The sequence below is a fragment of the Ananas comosus genome, linkage group 4 (genome assembly GCF_001540865.1).
Source record: "Ananas comosus cultivar F153 linkage group 4, ASM154086v1, whole genome shotgun sequence".
Taxonomy (NCBI): domain Eukaryota; kingdom Viridiplantae; phylum Streptophyta; class Magnoliopsida; order Poales; family Bromeliaceae; genus Ananas; species Ananas comosus.
Window position 1 is genome coordinate 7,353,645 of NC_033624.1, and position 23,476 is coordinate 7,377,120.

At 34.6% G+C, this 23,476-nt stretch overlaps 2 protein-coding genes across 2 annotated transcripts; both read right to left on the reverse strand.

Moving 5' to 3' along the window:
- LOC109709463 (secretory carrier-associated membrane protein 2-like) lies at positions 330–17,897 on the reverse strand. The gene is made up of 13 exons (XM_020231718.1): positions 17,640–17,897; positions 12,487–12,552; positions 12,235–12,351; positions 8,117–8,179; positions 7,827–7,860; positions 7,237–7,359; positions 6,419–6,481; positions 6,243–6,336; positions 6,098–6,143; positions 5,901–5,968; positions 1,610–1,658; positions 1,099–1,164; positions 330–783 (listed from the first exon to the last, which is right to left on the reverse strand). Exons 1-13 carry the CDS (start codon positions 17,700–17,702, stop codon positions 697–699), a joined length of 939 nt encoding a protein of 312 aa, XP_020087307.1. The 5' UTR covers positions 17,703–17,897; the 3' UTR covers positions 330–696.
- LOC109709462 (bifunctional dethiobiotin synthetase/7,8-diamino-pelargonic acid aminotransferase, mitochondrial-like) lies at positions 10,112–10,886 on the reverse strand. The gene is made up of 2 exons (XM_020231717.1): positions 10,765–10,886; positions 10,112–10,403 (listed from the first exon to the last, which is right to left on the reverse strand). Exons 1-2 carry the CDS (start codon positions 10,865–10,867, stop codon positions 10,150–10,152), a joined length of 357 nt encoding a protein of 118 aa, XP_020087306.1. The 5' UTR covers positions 10,868–10,886; the 3' UTR covers positions 10,112–10,149.

The following is a 23,476-nucleotide window of genomic DNA, read 5'->3' on the forward strand; positions in this document are numbered from 1 at the left end:
ACTCTGAGTTAATAATAATAAAAATTTTCTAAAGCTTTTCCAAAAAAAATATATATATATATATATGGCGAACTGGCCCTGTGGTGTGACAAAAATAATAGAAGAAACTCAGATGATAAATTCGATTACAAAACGCCGTGTTCAGTCGGCAAAGCTGCAAATTCACTCTTTCCAGGCTGCAGAGAAAACCTCCATCAGCAGCTAGATAAGGTAAACGCTCCAATAAATTAAAATCAAAAAACAAATTATCTGCAGCTTATTGGTTGGCCTATAGAAGACTTAATATATGGCAAAGGCAAAACCAAAGAGACCAGAAGCAAACTCCCAACTGATTGCTGTATAACAGACTGTTTAACTAACCGATAAAACAACAAATTGTACATCAGACCAGCTTTCAGAAAATCTGAGTATATGCGTGTGAACGATTACAATTAAATCTATTAGAATGTCTATTCATAAACCACCGAAAAAAGGGCAAAAACAGACATAGTTCGCAAAATACAATGCTGAACATCCTATTTCAGTTAATTACGAAAAAGGAAATCTCTGTGTTTACATATGTTAAACTCCACCCAACTAAAACTATCAAACAGATGACCTGAAGAACTATAGGCGTGGAATATCTACGGTGAACCGTGGAATGTTATATCTTTTCCTCAAACAAATTATCTGTATGTCCGCAACGTGTTGGAAGGATCAAAATGCAGCCCGCATGGCACCACGTGCTGCCTCGCGCTTCATCTCTGCAGCCTTTCCACTTCCTCGGAAGTACATTAATACTTGCTGTGCATATAATGATGAGAAAATCAAAGTGATGATTACTTCATTTTAAAAAATTTGTTAACATGAAATTGAAGCTTTTTAGAGAAAAACCTTTTACCAAGCCTCATGGATAACTGAGTATCCTTTATTTACATTAGTAGACATTCAGTGTTTCCATGTTGATAATCGAGCATGGAAAAGACAAAATCTAAATTAACCAAACCAACAAGCTCCTTTATATATTAAATCCCATTGGAAGCTATCATTTAGCAAAACCATTTTACTAGTTGAAGTACTGAGAACAACCATTGAAAAGGTGTTATCTAATAGTCCAACCTGCATGACCCAGATGCTGAGGAGTGATTCAAGGCAAAATAAGCCGAATCCAATGAAGTAGAAGATCTGCAAGTAAAATAGCATGGGAATCAGAAAAAAAAAAAAAAAAAATTTGAATAGGGATTGAAGCCAACACGCAATGACCCAGCCCACAAGTACTAGCAATTTCTGGAGTCCAATCCACCGGCCCAAAATTCTAAAGCTCAAGTTAATAGTACTAGAGTCCTTGGTCCTTCTATACCTACACAGTCTCTTTCCCACACACAACATGCGACTATTAGGGCGTCACACCAAACACCAAACTCATGATTGTTACTGCTTCATGTGAGCTGCATACAGTTTGCTCTCGTGTAGCTGACTTATAATTTCATTGTGTAAGTTATAGAAATTATCTGATAAACATTATATAATTCTGAACTATTCCAGCAAATCATATCTTGTACTAAAAATAAAATCATACTCATAAAGAACAACTATCAAGGTCTAGCACATTCATGTAACCTAAACTTACCCCGACTATAACACTGTCGCCAATGACATCAATTGCTGGCAAAATTCCCCTGCAGACAGTAACAGAAAAGAATCAACAAGTGAAAAGCTCCTTCAGATGACATATAAAGGAAAAATAGAGGCTGCTTGGATAATAAATAAGTCACAAAATGGCCATTTCATTGAACTGGAACTCAAAAGTTCTTTAAGAAAATGTTAGTTGTGATTTCTCTACCAAATAAACTCTTAATTTTTTCTATTTTGTCAACAATATAAGACATAAAAGAAAGATCCTATCCTTCACTGCACTTCAGATTTCTGTGAGTCTAGCTTTTGAAAATATGTGAACAGAGTAACTAAAGCAACTCTCTCTCTGCACTCAGTCAAGCAATATGGTAAGCTCGCTTCTGGATAAAACATCTTCCATAAAATTAACCCTGCCTAAAAGAAAGGTGTTAGTATCCAACTGTCTGCAATATGTTGTTGCAACAAACTTCCGATCAATCCACAACAGAAAAGAAGCACATTTATACTATATATATATATATATATATAGAGAGAGAGAGAGAGAGAGAGAGAGAGAGAGAGAGAGAGATTGAGTGGGCTAGTGATTGGTAGTAAACGGCTCGGTTTACTACCGATTTGTTTTTGATGATAGGGCTTCCAAATCAACGATCGGCACCGTTGAACATCATCTAGACCATTTAAACTATTTAGAAATCAAATTTTATGATTTTTTGACATCACTAACTGAACGATCAAAGTAACACAAAATCTGTAATTTTAATGGCCAATATGATGCGTTTGCTCGTTTAACGGTACAAAAGAGTTCAAATCAACTAAATTTTTGTCAGAAATTTTTTAAAACTATTTAAAACAAGATCTAGACTGTAGATCTTAAATACAGAAATTGTATCATCACTTTTTGAAAGATATTCATTCTCAGCCATTCTTTTTTTTTTTCACTTGATGGACGAGAACAATATCGAAAATGCGTGAAATTTGATTTTCAGATAGTTTAAAAGGTTTAGATCATATTTAACATTGCCGATCGTCGATTTAGAAGCCCTATCATCGAAAACAAATCGGTAGTAAACCGAGCCATTTACTACCGATAGTATTCTAGCAAAACTCTCTCTCTCTCTCTCTCTATATCTCTCTCTCTCTCTCTCTCTCTCTCTCTATATATATATATATAGAGAGAGAGAGAGAGAGAGAGATATATATATATAGAGAGAGAGAGAGAGAGAGAGAGAGAGAGAGAGTTGAGCTGGAATACTATTAATAGTATTTGAGTTTTTTTGCTATCGATTTTTTAGCCGTTAGATCTATATTTTAATCAATTCCACCCTTTAGATCATACTATTCAATCAACCACTAATTCAACCCTAGGGGGACCACCACTAAACTCTAGGGGACCACTATCATCCTAACCCTATAATTTTTTATCCAAGGATTAATAACTCGAGAGAGAGAGAGAGAGAGAGTAGAGCTCCTGTGCTGTATGTGCTTTTAAAAGCACAGAAGCTCTGTTATCATTGGATCGTCTCTCGCCTCGAGATCCGTATGCCACTAGTGAGGGAGGCTAATGGAGAGTCTGTTAATCTCTCTCCTGCATGTGAATGCTCTGTCTCTCTCTTTCTCTCTCTGGCAGACCCCATCTCTCTCTTTCTTTCTCTCTCGCAGACCCTCTCTCTCCCCCCTTTCCCTTTTCCTCTCTCTTCCTCTCTCTACTAGCGCTCACCTTCCCGATCGAACGCTCCAACAACGCCATCATATACACATTTCATTCATTTCCAATATTCAACACCATCATATACACATTCCATTTTCTTCACTACATAAAGTTTGAACTAAAGTGTCCCGACTAATTAACGTTTGCTACTACACCAAAATTTCCAGTTTTACCCTAATAATTTTCAAAAAGATCAATATATATATATATATATATATATATATATATAGAGAGAGAGAGAGAGAGAGAGAGAGAGAGAGAGAGAGAGAGAGAGAGAGTCTAGCTGGGGTGCTTCTAATAGCACCAACCACTTGGTGCTACCAAGTTTTATATATAGAGAGAGAGTTCGACTGGGTGCTTCTAATAGCACTAAGCACTTGGTGCTACCAAGTTTTACACCGTTAGATTTACCTATTTGACTCTTACCATCCGTTAGATCATACTATTCAACCAATCACCCACTCAATCATAAGAAACCACTATCATCCTAATGGCACATTCTTTCATCCAAGAGCCGAAAACGTAATAGCACCAATGACTTGGTGCTATTAGAAGTATTCCAACCCAACTCTATATATATATAGGGGGTCTCTCTTGGAACCCCTGTGCTGCGATACTCAAAGGCAGCGTTTGGTTAGGGGATAGGGATAGGAATAGGCTTTTATCCCTCCCTCTATGCCCAAACGCTAATTTTTTACCCGAGAATAGTAGTTCTCGGTTATCCCCACCAACACCTCCATTTTTCATATAAAACTATCTAAAATTGTTCTTATCCCCAGGAACAACCCAATTTTCATCCAAACACTATTTTTTTTATCCCCATACTTGTACCTATCCCTGTAATAGCTAGTTCTTACTTATACCCGAACCAAACGGTACCAAAGGGTATAGCGCGAGACAGATACCCAACGGGTATCGCGGCAATGCCACTGTTTGCCTATAAGGGCACGCAACATTTTAAGTTTTAAACCCCTTTTTTTTCTTTTTTTTTTTAATTTTGTTTGGGTCTACTTTTAGAATTTTTTTTTTTGCTCCACACACATCCCACTCTTTCGTTCTCTTCTACCTTTTTTTCTCCGCAACTCGTTCATTCAATCTATGCTTTTCTTCTCGCTATCTCTTCCTCTCTTTTTTTTCCTTTCTATTTTTTCCTCCCTTTTCTTATTATAATTTTTTCTCTAATTTCTTTTTTCAATTCCTTCTATTTCTACTTTGTTTCTACTTAGATCATTTCGATCTTACGAGAAAAGATAAAAAAAATAGCAAATCAAAGATGTACTAATTACGTAAGTAAAAAAAATACAATTTTAAATTATTTTTCATACATTTTGAATATTTCTAACTTGTAACATTTCTGTTTTAACGAGATTTGAAATTATGCAAATTTTTTTATAGCTTACAAAAATTTAAAAATACATCTGCTTGATTAAGTCATTATGTAGTCCGATTTTTAATTATTTTAGATAAATATAGCATTGGATATGAGATTTACAACAATTTTTTTTGAACTTTGCAAATTCTATTTTGGATTTAGAAGATGAAAATTACTAATAAAATAAAAAACTAAATTGAAGCAATTGATATTTAAATTTGCTTAATTATTTTTCATATGATTTATTGTTAAACTTTTATGGATAGATCTCAGAATTTTTCTTAGAAATTTTAATAAAAACTAATTTTTTCTTCAAATATTTAATAAATATTTTTAAAAGATTCAAAATTAAAAGAAATTATTGGAGCAATTGTAATGCTATTCTAGTTAATCTAATCATCATGTAGCCTCTCGTCAAATCAATATGGATGAATCTTACAAATTCCATAAAAACTTTTAGAAAATTTCTTTTTCTATAATTTTGTATTTTATAAGTTTTTTAAGTTCTGGAAAAAAAAAGTTAAAATCAAAAAAAATTTCAAAGTTAATCTATTTTTAGTTTTTATTCTCTATAAGCTATAGTTATACTTTACATTATAAAAAACTTACCACTATATTAATTGTTGAGTGTAGTAAGCTATACATTATAAAAAATCGTGCCAAAACGTGCAACTAGGAGGTCATGCATATCCATCGGCACGCAAGCCTGCCACGTGTCGGCATGGATGCATGCCTATGCCGTACCGTGTCAGGCGATAACCGGCACGCTTCCATGCCATGACATTTTAATCCTTGTATATATATATATATATATATATATATATATATAAAGTCCGGCTATGGTGCTTGTAAAAGCACCCAGCACTTGGTGCTTATAAGCTTTCTGCTGTTAGATTTACCCCTTTGACCATTTCCACCTATTCAAGGACCGAAAACACACAAGGACCAATGACTTGGTACTTTTAAAAGCATAGGAGCTCAATTCTATATATATATTCATTTTCAGGAATAAGGCATTGTACAACCCAAAAATGATTTTTTTTTTTATTTTGAACGCTACATGGTATAGGCCCGCCCAGAAAATATTCCCCAATAAGAAAGTTCACCTTAAAATAAAACAGTTTCTCCTCATCTTGCTGACAAAGTAATACACGTTAAAGAAGAATAAACAGCAAAAACAAAAAGAAAAACGAAACAAAATCTTACGTCAATGATTTTCCTTTGAAAGGGATTGGAGGAGCAACAGCTGAATAGATACAGAAACCAATATGAACCTATTTAAGAAATAATTCGTGAGGCATGAACTAATTTATTTAAACTAAAAAAAGCATCAGAGAAATCTAGAAATTGTCTCAGTATAAAAAAGAATGCAACAGTCTATATTGAACATTGATAGAACTTGCCAAGTAAAACAGAAAGAACCATCCAAACTTCAAAGCACTTTCGGACCTGTAAGATTTGTCATAAAAAGAATGCAAATGTTAAGTTTAGGCATTCCAAAGAATTAGGCAAAAACTGTACAAATTGATATTAGCCATAGTGGAGCACCTCATGGCACGGTAAAGAGGTCGATACCATAACAAATAACCGCCTGGGCAACCTGCGATGAAATATATGATAGCTAGGAACCAGATCGTTACACCTGGACATACAAGGACGATATATTCATGACAATACAGAAGCTAACATTTCACAGTATAGGCATGAAAAACCTTCAATCATACCTTCCCCCTTTATCCAAGCTGCTGTAACTGCTATTACATTCCAAACAAGGCATCCAACCAATCCTTCACGATATACAAAAAGCAAATAGTTACATACTGCTGTTGTGAAACCCAAGTAAAATTGTGGCAATTTACTCGACCATTCCTGCATGACCTCCAAAATTTGATATTTGGTACTCCTAACCATGAAGATATCTATTATCATGTTTATAAACAAAGAGAAGACCACTATATCCATGATATGTTCTTGTGTTTACACAAAAAGAGAAGACTATTATGCAGAAAACAGAAACATCTTCTCATCAACTTAACTGGGAGACCAAGTTTTGTTTGTCATGATACAAATTAGGTTGGAGAAGTAAATACAGCCCCCAAAACATCCATTCATTAAATGATATGAGCCGAATTAAAGTGAATTGGTAGCAACTACAAGTCATCAAGAAAGTTTCAAGAATGATGACTCTAATACACAGATTTTCAGCAATTTTGTATGAGGTGCCTGCAGCACTGAAGGTTCAAACCATCAACAGTGTGTCCAAGCCTGAAGCATCTAAATATAGTATCGAATTATTACAGTACGGATGTGGTATACCAAAATGGACCACTACAAATGGGGAAAAAGAAAAAAAAAAAAGAAAAAAAAGAAAAAAAAGTTCAAAAACATATCAAACTGAGACACAAGGTCATCCCTGATCATCCTTGTTTATATTTTAAGTTTGACAAAGTAAAATTTTCAAAAGGGTTTATCAAGGTAACAACGAAAAAAAAGAAGTTGAACTAGAAAGGATGAAGCTAAACCAACAAAAGGTAAGATGTACCTAACAATGATGCAAAGGCAAAGTATTGCATCCTTTGCGCATAGATGGGTATCTCATTTGCAATATCATGATGAATAATGGGGAAAAATGGTGGCCAATTCTTCTCCTCTATAACAATCCCAGCTGTGAAGAAAGAAAGCAGGATGATTTGAGATTACATGGAAGTTAAATAACTTTCACTTCCAAAGAGTTAAAGCTCTAGATTTTCACTAATTACCAAGAAATCAAGCACACAATTACGAGCAAGCAGAAGGAACACTTACAAAACCTCACTCACAGGCCTTTTGCCATATCTAGGTTAATATTGTTTATCAATCTAGAAAAATTATGCCTTATTCTCACTACTCTCGATTTAATTTCCTCTTTTATTCGTGCACCAAATTACTCTTTTAGAGATATGACATGTTGACCATCTTTAACAAAGAGCATTTCAGAATTTTTTTCCTTCAGTAGCACCTCTCACCCATGACAACATCCTTGTAAAACTTCACTATAATTTTTTTGCCATCCTTGCCAACACTCAGACTTCCGAAACACCAGCTCCAGGATAATGCTAGAGTGTAACAGATATCTAAATGATGAAAACATACCTCGGGCTGCAGCCTCTTCCCTCCTTTTAAGTTCCTAACATACAGATAAAATCATTAGTAATCATTGTATAGGACAGATTTAGAAAAATACTTGTATAACACAGAGAGTCAATATAAGTAAACTCTTCCGTAAGATGACAGAAAGTCATGTAAGTTAATATTGACTTATTCATAGCTAATGTAAAGCACAAAGAGCTACAACAAGGAAAATTTCTGATGTTATCTAACATTAATGTATTAACAAGATCATGCGAAGACTTGCATTTATTAACATAAAAACTACAACGTACCCTTTCTCTCTTCTTTAGCTCAGCCTCCTTAGCTTGAAGTTCCTTCTCCTTTTTCTTCACATCCTATGATTGATATATGAAAAGAAGGAATTATAAAATACAGTACTAATTACCTGCACATAAAATTGTCTATGGGTAAATTCTTCATAAAAGTGTGCTGCCATAGGGACCAAAAAAAGGATTCAAAAATAGCAAATAGTGATGGCTTAGGCCATACACTATGAAACCAACAGATGAAATCCATTGATGCAGCAAAAAGAGGCGTTTCATGTATACTCTTGCAAAATAATATATATAAATGTATACCCTTACATTTATACCCTTACATATATCCATTGATGTAGCAAAATAGAGGCATTTCATATATACTCTTGCGAAATAATCTATATAAATCTATACCCTTGCAAACCTTCAATTTTTCTATAAAACTGCACTTAGGGCCTGTTTGGTTCCTTGAAAAATAGTAAAAAACTATTTTTCCGAAGAAAAATAATTTTTGTGGAAAAGAAATTTTCTAGTTTCTATTATTTGGTTCGATAGAAAAGAAAATTAGTTTTTCATGTATGCACGTTTGGTTGGTAAGAAAAAAAATGAAAAACAATATTTCTTTTCTATTTCACTTGTTTGGTTAGTTGGAAATTTTGATATATAAACACCTTCTACAAAAAGAGGGTGAGATTACCAACCTTTTGAAATTTATTAACATAATACTCACAAACTCTTTACAATATAAATAATAAATATTTAAATAAAAATAAATTTTAACTATATTTTGGTATAGATAATATAATTTGACAAAAGAGATGGATATGATGGAGATGACAGATATGAGATGCAGATTATTCTTCCGTGTGTGTGTATATATATTAAAAAAATTTAGGGCTATATATATATATATAGAATTGAGCTCCTATGCTTTTAAAAGTACCAAGTTATTGGTGCTTGTAAATTTTTAGCCATTGGATTAAGAGATATGCGGTTAGGATGATGTGGGCCCCCTAGGGTTGAGTGGATGGTTGGTTGAATAGTATAATCTAATGGTTGAAAATGATCCGAGGAGTAGATCTAACGGTAAAAAACTTACAAGCACTAAGTGCTTGGTGCTTTTACAAGCACCATAGCTGGACTCTCTCTCTCTCTCTCTCTCTCTCTCTCTATATATATATATATATATATATAGAACTAGGCTGGTATACTATCGGTAGCACGGAGGCCTCCGTGCTACCAAGTTGTTTTCAATGATGTGGCTTCCAAATCGACGATCGGCTCCATTAGACTTGATCTACACTATTGAAAATATTTGAAAACAATTTTATAATTTTCCGATATCATTTGGCTAGTGATCAAAAGATTTCAAAATTGAGAATTTTAATGGTCGATGTGATGCGTTTGTGAATTTAACGGTGTAAAACAATCCAAATCTGATGAAATTTTTATAAAAAATTCTTTTCACTATTTAGAGTAATATCAGTACCTTTGATCTTAATTCAAGTCTTTTATCATCATTTTTATGAGATTTTTATTTTCAGCCATTCACTTTTAGACTGCTCGTTTGATAGATAAATGATGTCGAAAAATTATGAAATTTAGTTTCCAAATACTTTAAATAGTGTAAATCAAGTCTAACGGAGCCGATCGTTGATTTGGAAGCCGCATCATTGAAAATAACTTGGTAGCACGGAGGCCTCCGTGCTACCGATAGTATACCAGCCTAGCTCACATATTTACCCTGCATATTCTGTTTACACATTCCCATCTTCAATGAATAATTTTAAGAATGAAGATTGACTTCTTGGGTGGAGGTTGACTTGAGGAAATCTTAGCATGTTACTATGTTAGATGCACAAATGAAGTGATTAACTCAATGTACATTGAAAGGCGGTAAAAAGACCATAATAATACAATATAGACCTGAACCTGTATATTACAAAAATGAACTATCAACTGAGAATCCCTTACTACTGAGAAAATATAACCAGTTACCCAGCAATCATTAAAAAGCATTTCGAGCATCAAGTTATACAACAAATATATCATGGATTGAATGTTGCTGCAACAAAGATTTGATCCACCCACATAATTCTTCGCAGATATTTCACTTGTAGAAAGTTGATAGAGCAGCACAAAGTAGAACTCACCTTTAGCTGAATACATCTTTCACTTAGGATCCCCTTTTCATAATCCAAAAGGATTCCATGATCAAGTAAATATTTACGGAATGCCATCTTCAGTGCAATTTCAATTGCGGTGGATCCATTGTCAGAATAGAAAGTTCGAGAAGCCCAGCCTGTCCAATATGACCCACAAAAAAGAGAAAAAAAAAGGGAACACTAATTAAAGTCAAGACATAACAGGATTGGTTCAGATGGTTTGGACATCTCTAACAGGTCACCAATATTCAGGTAGAAGCACAAAAAGCTGGCAGAAAAGAAAAAGACTTAACGAGAAATGGTGAAAACACAAAAGATTGAAAAAAATAAAATGAATATAGAGCATTGTCTGAGATAGAGCAGAAAGGGATCATGTAGCAGACCCGATTTAGTACGATATAAAGCTTTCTCAACTTCATCATTTTACAAGTCCTATTGGAGGCAGACATTCTGCCCTGAAAATACTTTTGCATGCACAAAAACAAGTAAATTATTAACCTTTTCCAACTCCTCCAAGCAGCACTTCAGCACAATGCAGTGCAGGCTCATATACGTTTTCAGGAAACATTACATGGCCATACCTCGCAGCAGAATAACCCATATCTCTGGCAAGCTCAGTCTGAAACCNTGTATATATATGTATACATACATATGTATATATACATATGTATATATACATATATATATACATATATATACATACATATGTATATATGCATATGTATATATACATATATACATATATATACATATATATACATATATATGTATATATATATACATATATATGTATATATACATATATACATATATATATATATATGTATATATATATGTATATATATATATATATATATATAAGTTTGGAGATATAGAGATGACGGTGGGAGATGGTGGAAATAACGGATTGGGTGGTAAACGTACACCAATATATTAGAAAAAAAAAAATTGAAAAATTATTTTCCATATTTCACGAAAAACACCCTTTTTGTTTTCCAAATTTTATTTAGGAAAACGAAAACTTTTTTCTCACGAACATTTCTCATGAAAAAAATTATTTTTCTTGCGAACCAAACACACGCGAAAAAAATTTTCCAACCTAAAAAAAATTTTCGGAGGTATTTTCCAAAGAACCAAACAGTCCCTTACTGTAAGTTGGGGGATTATCCAATTTGTGGGGGCAAATTGGTTTTATACTTCAATGAGTTTTTCAAAGAGGGTTATTTTGTATACATACATATATACATATATTGGTATATACATATATACATATATCTGTACATGCATATATAGAACTAGGCTCCTATGCTTTCGAAAGTACAGAGGCCTCCGTGCTCATAAGTTGTTTTCGATGATAGGACATCCGATTCAGTGATCAGTTCTGTTAGACATGATCTACACTATTGGAACTCTTTAGAAACCAAATTTCATAAATTTTTGACTTTATTTATCTAGTGAACGAGTCCTCAAAATAAACGGCTGAAAATAAAAATCTCATAAAAAACAGTGATAAAAGACAAATTTCAAATCAGAAGTATTGATTTGCTATTGATGTTAAGTAGAATTTTCAATTAAAGATTCATGTAATTAAGATTGTTCTACGCCATTGAACTTAAAAACATGCCACATCAACCGTTAAAAGTTATTTTTGAGACATTTTGATCACTTGGTAAATGATATCGAAAAATTATGAAATTTGCTTTCTAGATAGTTCCAATAGCGTAGATTATGTCTAACGGAGCCGATCATCGAATCGGATGTCCTATCATCAAAAGCAACTTACAAGTACAGAGGCCTCCATACTTTTGAAAGCATAGGAGACGTACTCTCTCTCTCTCTCTCTCTCTCTCTCTCTCTATATATATATATATATATATATATATATATATAAATATATATATACACATACATATATATATATGGATATGAATATAAGAAATCAACATTTTTCAGTGCATCTCTACCAACCATTGAAGTATCAAGAGGGATGTCAATCGTTGGACCATAGTCGTTGTAGAAGTCAACCGGTTCGGGTGGAAGAGGTGAGAGCCGAGAATTTGAAGTAGGAGGCAGAGTAAATGTAGGCTACCCATCAACCAAAAGAAGGTAATAAAAAAACCAATAACAAAATTTGAACATGAAAGCAGCCCTTATTTGCATTTAAACGAAAAGTCACATAGTGGAAATGTAGTTAATTCTAAAACAGTCAGAAGGACTTACTGTTTGAAAGAATGGACCTCCACCATAACTAGATTGTCCATTTGCCTTTCCACCAACAGCTGGCTCCTGGTTGGCGCACACAAAGTAAAAAAAAAATTAAAAAAGAAAGGAAGAACCAAAATATTTATCCACCATTTTAATTAACTATTAGATGCAAGCTATATATGCAATATTGTAAAAGGTTCCATGCCTAATAGCCTATCAATGGACCTTACAGGTTCCGAGTCTGAGGAACATGACACAACCTGACCAGACAGCATATTGACTTCTATCGCTTTTTTTCCTCTATTATTTTCACATCTTTCTCCTTTTATCCATATTTTTCCCTCTTCTTATCTTGTTTCACATTGACTTTCTGCTTGCGAAATGCCGATCACGCAAAATTAGGCTTACCTAAATTCTTTGGATGCTAAATCTGGACCAAACAGTGTAACCTTATCTCATCCATGAGACTCCAGGGAAATTCAAGTTTCGTAAAGACATGCATCCAAAAATTTGAAATTGTACCCCAAGAACAAGCAAAGTAGAAAAGATCTTCCCATGAAGAAGATTATAACCAGAAAAGTCGAAAACAAAAATCCTAACTTCTTTTCCTCTCTCATTTTTAAGCCACCATTTGTTTGAAGTATAAGGGTAAAAAAGGCTTGATATAAAACTTTACTCCTACAAAACAAAATAACAAACTAACAGTACATAATAGAGGTGAATTGCGAAGCAAGCTAATATTGTGTTAAGTTTTACTTTATAGTCCACTAGCTTTTATCTTGTGAATGTGCAATTTCACTCTTCAAACTTACTACCAACCCAGCCAAATTTATCCACATCGGAAAAAACAAAGAGGTATGGTATTATAATGATACGATAACACTTCCTTGTCAGTCTTCTTAAAAGAAAAGGCGTACAGGAATGGTCAACTTGGAGTCAGAGTATACACGACAGAGCATAGACAGGAACCTTTTTGTAGTTTTTATTGTAAAGACAGTCTCCAAAATATTCAATAAAAACACCCTAGCAGCCCCCTTTGAATCATTGGAATAAGAGGAGTTCAACAGAAATAAGGATATATCAATTAGAACTAAACTTGTGTCATATTAAACACTTGAAATTCTTGCACTAATCCGATTTATCTATCCTACAGCAAAATCACAACATGTGAACAGTGAGCCACCAGGAACTGTAATGGTTTTAGGTACGACATGGCATGGATTCAACAATACAACAAACGATAATTTTTGTAGGATATGATATATAGGGGATACAATACTGGAAAATTATTCCAAATATATATATACGATTAGTGACAAAATATATAATAGTACTTTCAATAATTAGAGAACATAAAGAAATAAACTTTCTATGTTATCAAAAAGTATAAAAATGTAATCGAGTTTTGTCCACAAACTAAGAAAATTAATCACATGAGCATTAATTAATCACATGAGCATTAATCCCGAGTTTCATCAACCCAGGATACAAGATCATCCAAATGCGTAAGTGTTAAGACTATTTTGGGTTGTCTCCTATGACATCGATTATTTTGGAAATACGGTATCAAAGCACGTCCTAAGCCCCCTCCACACTATTATATGTCGCACAATCTCCACTATCCACGCGAGCAGGAGTGTCAAGACTATTTCTGTGTCATTTCCTATAAGATTAACCCTTGGGGATCTGGGCCACTTACTAACAATTTCAACATTAATCAAACCCAAAAGGCAGAACACTGTGTCCCACATATATCCCGCAGTTATTCTTTTGAGTATCAAGGTATTCACTTTTAGGTCCTATTTGGTATGGAACTAGATAAATAAGGTTTTTATTCCTCTTGTCCTCCAAAAGAGTATCAAAAACTCTAGTTTCAAGAGTTAGGATGGAACTAGTGTTGTCACCTCTTAACATTTGGATGATTGAATGTCATTTTAGAATAAATATCTGGGTTTTTTTTTTTCAATGGTCGCCGACTAAAGTGTAATATATGTAAAAGTTTGAGAACTAAAGTGTTTAAGCTAAAAGTAAAGTTGTCATATGAGGATAGTATGGAACCCTCCGTACATTATACCCTTCTTATCCATAAGAACACCCAATTCTCAATGAAACTTGAAATTCCTCTACTTCCTTATTCCAAAATTGTAAAATTGTAATTGATAATGTATAAGGAAGATGTGCTTATTCCTCAACTAAATAATACATTAAAATATGGATACTCCTATTTAGCATCTTACACATGTCAGGTGAGTATAGGTATTTGATAGCAATCCAACATGTACACAACTACTACTGTAAAGTATATGTGCACAATAGACTAAGTACATAACAAGGTTGTAAATAGCAAATAACGAGTGCATAGCAGTTGGGTAGTTTCATAGCAGATAGCAGATAGTAGGTGCTATAGAAGCCACTATAGGCCCACAACGGGAGTCTACGAGAAAATACTAAAATGTTTACATTTCTATTTATATTTGCATCTAATATAATATAAATAAAAGACCTTCTTTAAATATAAAAGCAATGCAATTGCAAATTTCTCTACATTGAATTACCTAATTGCGTTTGAATCAACATAGTGACTACCAGTAAATTCTCATGGTCGTTAGTGAGCCACGACTATTCGCTTGTCAAGCCACACAAAGAAAAATGCTAGTTTCCTCATTCGATCCAGATAAAAAATATGTTTGAATGTTTCGTTTTGTGCCAATAAGTCCTACTTTGGGTAGGTCTTTAGTTGTCATGGAACAAAACTGGCCTCTGGAAACTTTTATCAATTTGATACTAAGACACCCAATGTGAACCCGCTATAATAGCGCCCGTCATGATCCCAATTTACTAAAAAGCCTTTCTTGTTGCATATCGTAGCGTTTACCCTTTGATATTACTATTTAAAACAATAGTGTGTGTGTGGCGTTTACCCTTTGATATTACTATTTAAAACAAGTGTGTATATATATACTACTTATAAAAGAGGGAGTTTTAAAATTTTTCCTTTCTCAAAATGTTACTCCCTATTAATATAATTTCAATTACATACTAATAATATCATTCATTAAACTTTTATGAGAATTAATCACAGCTGTACAACTTTTATTTTATTTTCAAATTATCATAAAATGTATTAATTCTTAGTTATTGGATCTAATCCAATGGCCAACGAATTAAGTATCTGTCGTTAGCATTAATTTTATAACAGTGAATTAAAACTTCAAATTAGCCCATGGGCTTCTTGGGCAGCCCAAGGGAGCCTGTGCTTAGGTTTCCACATTTGAGGTTTAGTCCCACATTGAAAATCAAAGGTTTATTGTGGCTCTTTATATACTCTCTCACTCTCAACTTAGGTGCTTGGGAGAACATGAGAGTAGAGCTCTCGACTAAACACATGCACACACAGGCACAAGCACGAGCCGGGCCAAGCCGCGCCGTGGCGCGCGTGAACCCGGTTCATTTACACCTTTTATTTTATTTTATTTTTATTGGATTTTAATATTATTTAAACCTAATGATGGCCTTACCTTGGGAAAGACCCAAACAAGATATTGACCGGATTTGATGCAACCTCGGTAAGGGTCCATATCTTGAGCAAATCTTGCCATTGGACCCTACCATTGGACCTTACCTATATAAGAGAGGAGAGGGTGTAGTGGTCTGTGTGAAGGACTTGGACTGGGCTTCATGCTTCATCTTCTTCCTCCTCTACTTGTACACTAAGCTTCAATCTTTTCTATACTGAATTTCACCTCTTTCTATACTGGACTTTTTACACCAAGCTTTATACATTTCGTTGGATCTTCTAAAGCCTACTGGGTTCGTATTGCGCTACCCTAAAGACGTACCAACGGAGTGGACAGTGGTCGTTGTATCGCTAGGAGTGATTGCCGGAGCCTCACACGTGGAGGGACAATCTCGCTTCTAGGACAGTGCTTTCGCACGCCTCGACTCACAGACCCCATCTAATCTCTTAATCTCTATAGTATTAACTATTTAATTTTTGCTTTCGGTTTTCAAAACTAAAGTTAAATTATTTTCATTCAAAAATTGTTTAAAAGGATATTTTACTAAAGATTTAGAAAGATAGTTTTCCAACATCCGTCACTTTTTTTACCTAAATTGCCCTCTGAGTACCAATATTCATATTCCATCTTATCTAATAACTTATCTAATAATAATTCTCTTTACACTTCATACTTATCTATACTATATATAAAACATATAAAAATTCTTATAATATCAGGCAGAACTTAAAAAGAAATAAAAGAATATTTCTTACCAACGGTTATGATTAATTTGTTAAAAAATATCTCAAATAAAAACGAATGGTTATGATCGATCTATTAAAAAATAGAGTTCTTATTTATCAATATATCAAATCCTACGAATGGTTATAATTAATTTATTAAAAAATATTTCAAATAAAAACAAATGGTTATGATCAATTTGTTAAAAAATAGCATTCCTATCCATAGATTTTACATTAAAATTAAAATTTGAGTTTTAATCATGAATTTAATTTAATTTTGAAAATCAAACTTGAATTAACAATTAAAAAATTTTAATTACAGTGGATCAAAATTGAATTTTAACAAATTTAAATTTATAAATTTTGATTATTAAATTTGAATTAACAATTAAAATATTTAATTATGGTGAATTAAAATTAAATTTTAAATTTCAAAGTAAATGTGAATTAAATTTTGACGCTTTTATTTTAAACAATATACTTAAATTTCAAATTTATCAGAATTCAAAAGATATATAAAAATATTCAATGTATATATTGAAAAAATAATATAGGATATTATAGATATTTTTTGAATAAAAAATAACATATATAAATTTATAAAACATAATTTTTATTGTAAATTTTTATATAAATATAATATATAAATTTATATTGATTTGAAATGAATTAAAATAAATTTTACGTGTATTTGCACGTACACTCAACTAGTATATAATAAATACATCAGACTCAGCTCTCAAAGATAAAAACGAATGAATCAAAAACTGGTGTTGAAATTCTAGGGTGTTCAAATTAATGATGCGCAGGATCAACAAACCAACCGAGACAAAGAATCCGCCCGGATACGTAATAATCCGACAACCGCGAGAGTAAGTAGAAAACCTAAACGACCGAATTTTGATCAAAAGGAGAAACGACTCACCGAGAAGGGATTAACCGTCTCCTCCTCCTCGTCGAACGGGTTGGGGTCGTAACGTCGCGCCATGAGATGTTAAAATCGCGCTCGGAGAAGGAAATCGTGAGGGTTTGGAGGCTCTATCGATCGATCTCCTGCCCTTCTCTCGGACGGTTTTTGGTGGGTTTTCGCCTTTCGGCGAAGCAGACAACGCGGTATGCAGTCAGTTTTGTGGACTTTCTTTTTGTTTTGTTGGCCTTTTCTATTCGCCGTGCAGACGGAAGCTTCTACGGCGACCTCACCACACACGCGCGCACAAATTATTTCCTGAACCTGCTGTATGTATCTGTACAAGTACCCATTTGTGTAATATTTTTTTATGGGCTTTTTTTTGCAATTGGACCCCTAAAAAAAATTATTTTTAAAAAAATCCCAGCAAATTTATATTTACAAAAATGGTTCAGTCCCTGCCACGCAAGCACCACGTCAGCGCAACACGAGCTGGGTTGGGGGCGGTAGTGAAGTTAAATACGGTGAACCATTCACCGTGTCACCGTGTTTAGAGCTAGTACGTATCTTTTGCAATATAAATATTAAAAAGAGGAATAGGAAGTAGGAATGTCAATGGGTATGGATATCCGAAATATTATTCGAACCCAAACCCGAATAAATTATATATATATATAATTTATTTTTATTTATTTATATAATATATAAAATATTTAATAATTTTTATTCCTTAGATCTTCATCCAACGGTATAGATTTTTAAAACCCGCTGGGTTTAGGTTTGGGTTTCAAGTTTTTAGTCGGATATGTATATGGGTGTGAATTTTTAAAATCCGTTGGGTTTGGGTTTTAATTTGATTTTTGGGTTCGAGTTCGGATTTTTGAAAAAGAGAAAAAAAAGGAATACAAATATAAAACACGGCGAACCATTCACCGTGTTTGAACACGGTGAATGGTTCATCGTGTTCAACTTAACACACTGGCTCCCGCCCTACCCGCGTGGCGCTGATATGGCGCATGCGTGGCAGGCCCAGGGCCATTTTTGTAAATTAAATTTTGATAGGGCTATTTTTAAAATAAAAATTTGTCAGGGGGCTAAATGCAAAAAAAGCCCTAACTAAAGCTAAGCTATTCAATAATAACTTATTTTATATAATTTTTTTAAAATATTATTGCATCCGAATCATACCACAAAGTTAAAATTTTAATGGACTAGATATATTGAAAAAATAAAACTATACCAAAAATTCAGTTTTAAAATTTATTACGTATTCGATATGATATCATTCATAAAAATAAACTATCAAAAATGAAAAAAATTTTATTTCTAATATTTTTTTAAATTCCAAGCAATATATCTTATCGAATAAATTGTTATATATAGAGAGAGGAGAGAGAGAACTAAGCTCGCGTGCTTTTAAAAGAATAGAAGTTCAGCAGGACTATAATTTTTTAGTCGTTGGACCGTCTCAAGATTCGTACAATATTAATAAAAAATTATCTAATAAAATATTACCTTTACTAGTAATGCACGGATATTGAGGAGATCCAATGACTAAAAAGTCATAATCACAAATATTCATGTGCTTCCAAATAAATAGCAGCTCAACTCAATATATAAAGGTATACATATACATATACATATATATGGATGATTTTATGATAAGTTTTGGTGCACAGTATAAGAAAGGCATGTATACACCAGGTGAAGGGAATTCCTTCGTTACAGCTGCAGAGAAAACAGTTCGCGGGCGAAGGCGTTTCAACGGGGAGAACCAATACCATCATGGTACACGCCGTGTTGGGCTAGAATTCCTCCTTCTCTCGCAAGGGTAAAATAAAAAAAAATAAAAAAATAATTCATGCATTCAGTATGGTCGTTGATTAGCCTTGCAGATAATTTTAGACCTTCACAGATTTAGGAATAAATTATAACAGTATAATATTTTTAATTTTTTATATTTTTAATTTTGTCATCATTAATATGTTCCTTCAAAAATCATAACAGTATAATGTAATTGGGATAAAAATGTCAAAATACATCATAGAAAAATTTAGGATAAATCCTAAACCCACTCAATTTTAAATTTTAAATATTTAATTTTAAATATTTTTGAAAAAGCAAGTTGTCACGTCCTTGGTTGAAATGATTCTATAATTTTTTTAAAAATCTAATCTTTCAAAATTTTATTTTGATTATCCAATTTTTCGATATATTAGATTTGAGTCGGTCGATGGTATTTTGATTTTAAAAATCTAAGAGCATAGCTTTTCAATGTATTAGATTTGAGTCGGTTGATGACACTTTGACTTTAAAAATTTGAATGCATCGCTAAACTCTACAGATTTATATAGCATATTTTATATGATTTTTGTAACTAAATTTTATAAAATATAAAATTAACTGAAACGCCATCGATTTTTTTATTTTTTAATGTACAATCTATATCTAAATACTCAACGGTATAAAATTAAAATTTATATTTAATAATCAAAAAAAAAAATTATATTTAATACAAACAGTCTAAACTATTTTAAAATTATTTATATATTTTAATTTTTATAATAATAAATAAAAATTAATTGGACTTAAAAATGTAATATGTCGAAACCCGGCTACATTGCTAATCTTGATAAAAATGACCAAGATGATGCAAAAAAATGAAAATTAAATGTTTTCAAATTAAATTGGTAGTTTGGGCATAGAGTTTAGCATGTTTTGGAAGTGTTGGGATGAAATCGGAGCGAGCCGGGCTGCCAGAGCTGTTGCTGCTGCCAGTAGAGACTGAATTGCGAAACTGTAAGGACTGAAATGTAAATCTGCAGGTTGCAATGCACTTTTGCAATTTTCAGGGGCTAAGTTGCAGTTTTTTGGTCTTATCTCTTTAAATCTGATGTTTATCACTTAACCCCAGCCTACCTGAGGTGGTCCACGTAGCAGGGCACCTTTCCACATCTTTCTTTTTCATCTCTTCTCTTTCTTTCTCCCTCAGCCACGAAGCAAATCGGTGGAATTGCTGAAATTGAAGTCTATGCTGTTGGAGCAGGGAATTAATTGGAGAACCTCGAAATTAAGGTAAATCTCTGGTTTAATTAGGTAATTTTATCAGCCCTAAACAGAATTATAAGCCATAAAAGTACTGTTTTATGTGTAGGAACCGTGAGGAAAAGAGGTAATAAGAAGAAAATGGGAATTCGGGCTTTGAGCTGAAAAGAAAGCTTCGAAGAGGAGTTTTGGTTATTGGAGTTGTCACGCCCCGGGGTCCCTTTTCAGTTTAAAACAAAGCGGAAAGCGACTGAAATTTTTTTTATTTGAAAACCTGACCCCAGGGTATGCCAGATCCGCCACAAATACAGGGAATCCACTGTTCACACGGACAGAGTCTCCCCTATATTTGCACGGCGTCGATCAAATACACAGTACAACCAGGATACAACCACAACCAGATGAATATAAGGATAACTATACATTCATACATACATCATTCACATCACAGTTTTACATTCAGTGTTTAAATAGAAAATCACGAAAATTCTTTTGAAAACTGTTCCCTACACGGAAACCTTTATTCTTTAAGAAACGCTACCACGAGGGGTAGAAAACTTTTTATTTCAAGAAATCACAATTCCTTTATTACATTCCAAAACCAACTGAAAACTCAGATATTCAATTAATAAAACAAAACTGAACCATGTAGACCGACTAAGCTATAAATATCCACAGAAATAAAAAGGGTAATAGCTAAATCGAAATAACCTGGGTCGGAAGCTCTATCGACCGCTACACACGTACCTCACGTCTCGTCCCACTACTCAACGCCCGCGATACCTGAAAAATGGTGGGGGAGGTGAGAACATGTAAACATGTCTCCCCTCCCAGTGGGTACCGCAAGCCGAAGAAGGCGAGGAGTACTCACCGGATCAGGAAGAGATAACCAACAGTATGGGTAAGTAAAATACAGTAGCAACGATAATGAACGAACGAGATATATATATATGGAAACACAACTACCGCTACTGTAATGTACAACTACAAGCATACCAGGGTATCAAAACTATAGTAGCAAGACAACTGTAAAGAAAGAACTAGAAGTACATATGCAACAACCGCTACTATAGCTATATGCGTCAACCGGACGAGAAGTCCAAAAGTACCCAATCTAAACCGCCGTGTCGGTCTAAGGACCTCAGGCAAAAGCCACTATCTGCTCACACCTGGCATGTAACCCTAGCACAAAGAGAACACCGCTGGGCTCACGGGTCGGATGTACGACCACTTTTCCGGAAAAGAACACCCTCCTGCGGGGGATCAACCCGCTGGTGTACGTGAAATGCACTCGAGCTGTGGCGATCAATGCGGATATGATCAATAGCCAACCGTCGGCAATCAGCCGACAATCACTGCCCCTCTGGGCATACCGACCGTGTAGGTCATCAAGTAACAACGTGAACCGACCGAGATAGGTCAATGTACGGAAAGTAACGAACGACCAAACAGGTCACCGATGCAAATAGGAGAACCGACCAACCAGGTCACAAGTATAGTATATACGAATGCCATCTACTCTACCCCTATACAGGATACTACACATAGAACAACCAGGCAGAGTAAATAAAGATAGTATGTAGATACTGCTCGATGTCAACTAAAAGTACGAACGCAAGAACCGACCGATAGGTCACAGGAGTGTATTCGATATAGTCCAGAACTACCGTCAGCACCAGCCGACAATCCTACCCCTCAGGGTACACCGACCTCAAAGGTCATCGAACAACAGAAGTCAACAAATAGACCAACCCAATACATAATGCAACAACCGACCAACCAGGTCAACAGATATAAGATAAAAGCACCGATCAACTAGGTCACTGAAATGAAGTACGAGAACCGACCAATCAGGTCACCGAGACAAAGTACGAGAACCGACCAATCAGGTCACCGAAACGAAGTACGAGAACTGACCAATCAGGTCACCGGTATCACATAAGGATAAACTACTCTACTCCTACACATGATACTAAGCATAGAAACATATGAGTAGAGTATGAGAGAAACAACGGGGGTGCAAGCTCAATATATAATACGAAAATAGCAATAGAAGAACAGGGATAGAAGAAATATCACCGAGCGTGCACCACTGTACCGACTTCGGATCGAAGTACCCACCTGTCACTGTCGCGTCGGAACACTGGGTACGCACAAGTCGACCGGACCTACGAAGATCCCACGGGTCAGTAACCAACCCACTCACCTGAAGTACACTGTCTCACAAACCCCACACAGAACCCCGTATCGGTTTCCCAAAATCGATCATCGTAACTCACCGAAAGTCCCGAAAACCACACCGGGACGCCGTCGGGACCCACTAAGTGTCCCGAACTCACCGACTCGTGCCACGAGTCACCTGCTGCCCCAAAACACTCCAATTTGGATGTTTTGGTAGTAAACACAAGATAACACCCCTACACAATTATCGCCGGATAATTGTGCGAATTCGGGTTCCCGGAAGTGTCTATTTCGACACTGGAACCCACCGTCGCTCACCCATCATCACCGAACCCACAATGTGATGATGGTGACCTGCCAACAAGGCTCAGCGACTACACAATAGCTCACAAAGCATCGTCGGAATAATTCCGAACCGAACCCGCGTTCCGTCGGCGGATTTCGCCGAAAAACGCACCGGAAATGCATTTCCGATCTTCGCAAGGGTCTGGGGCCTTGGACAATCAGTCCAGAGGTTGTCCCCAGCCCTGACCTGCCGCCAACAACAGCTACAACAAAGCGAACGGCATACAAGTTCCTAACGACACATGAAATCACATCATTTTATGTGATTTCATGGCTCCGACTAG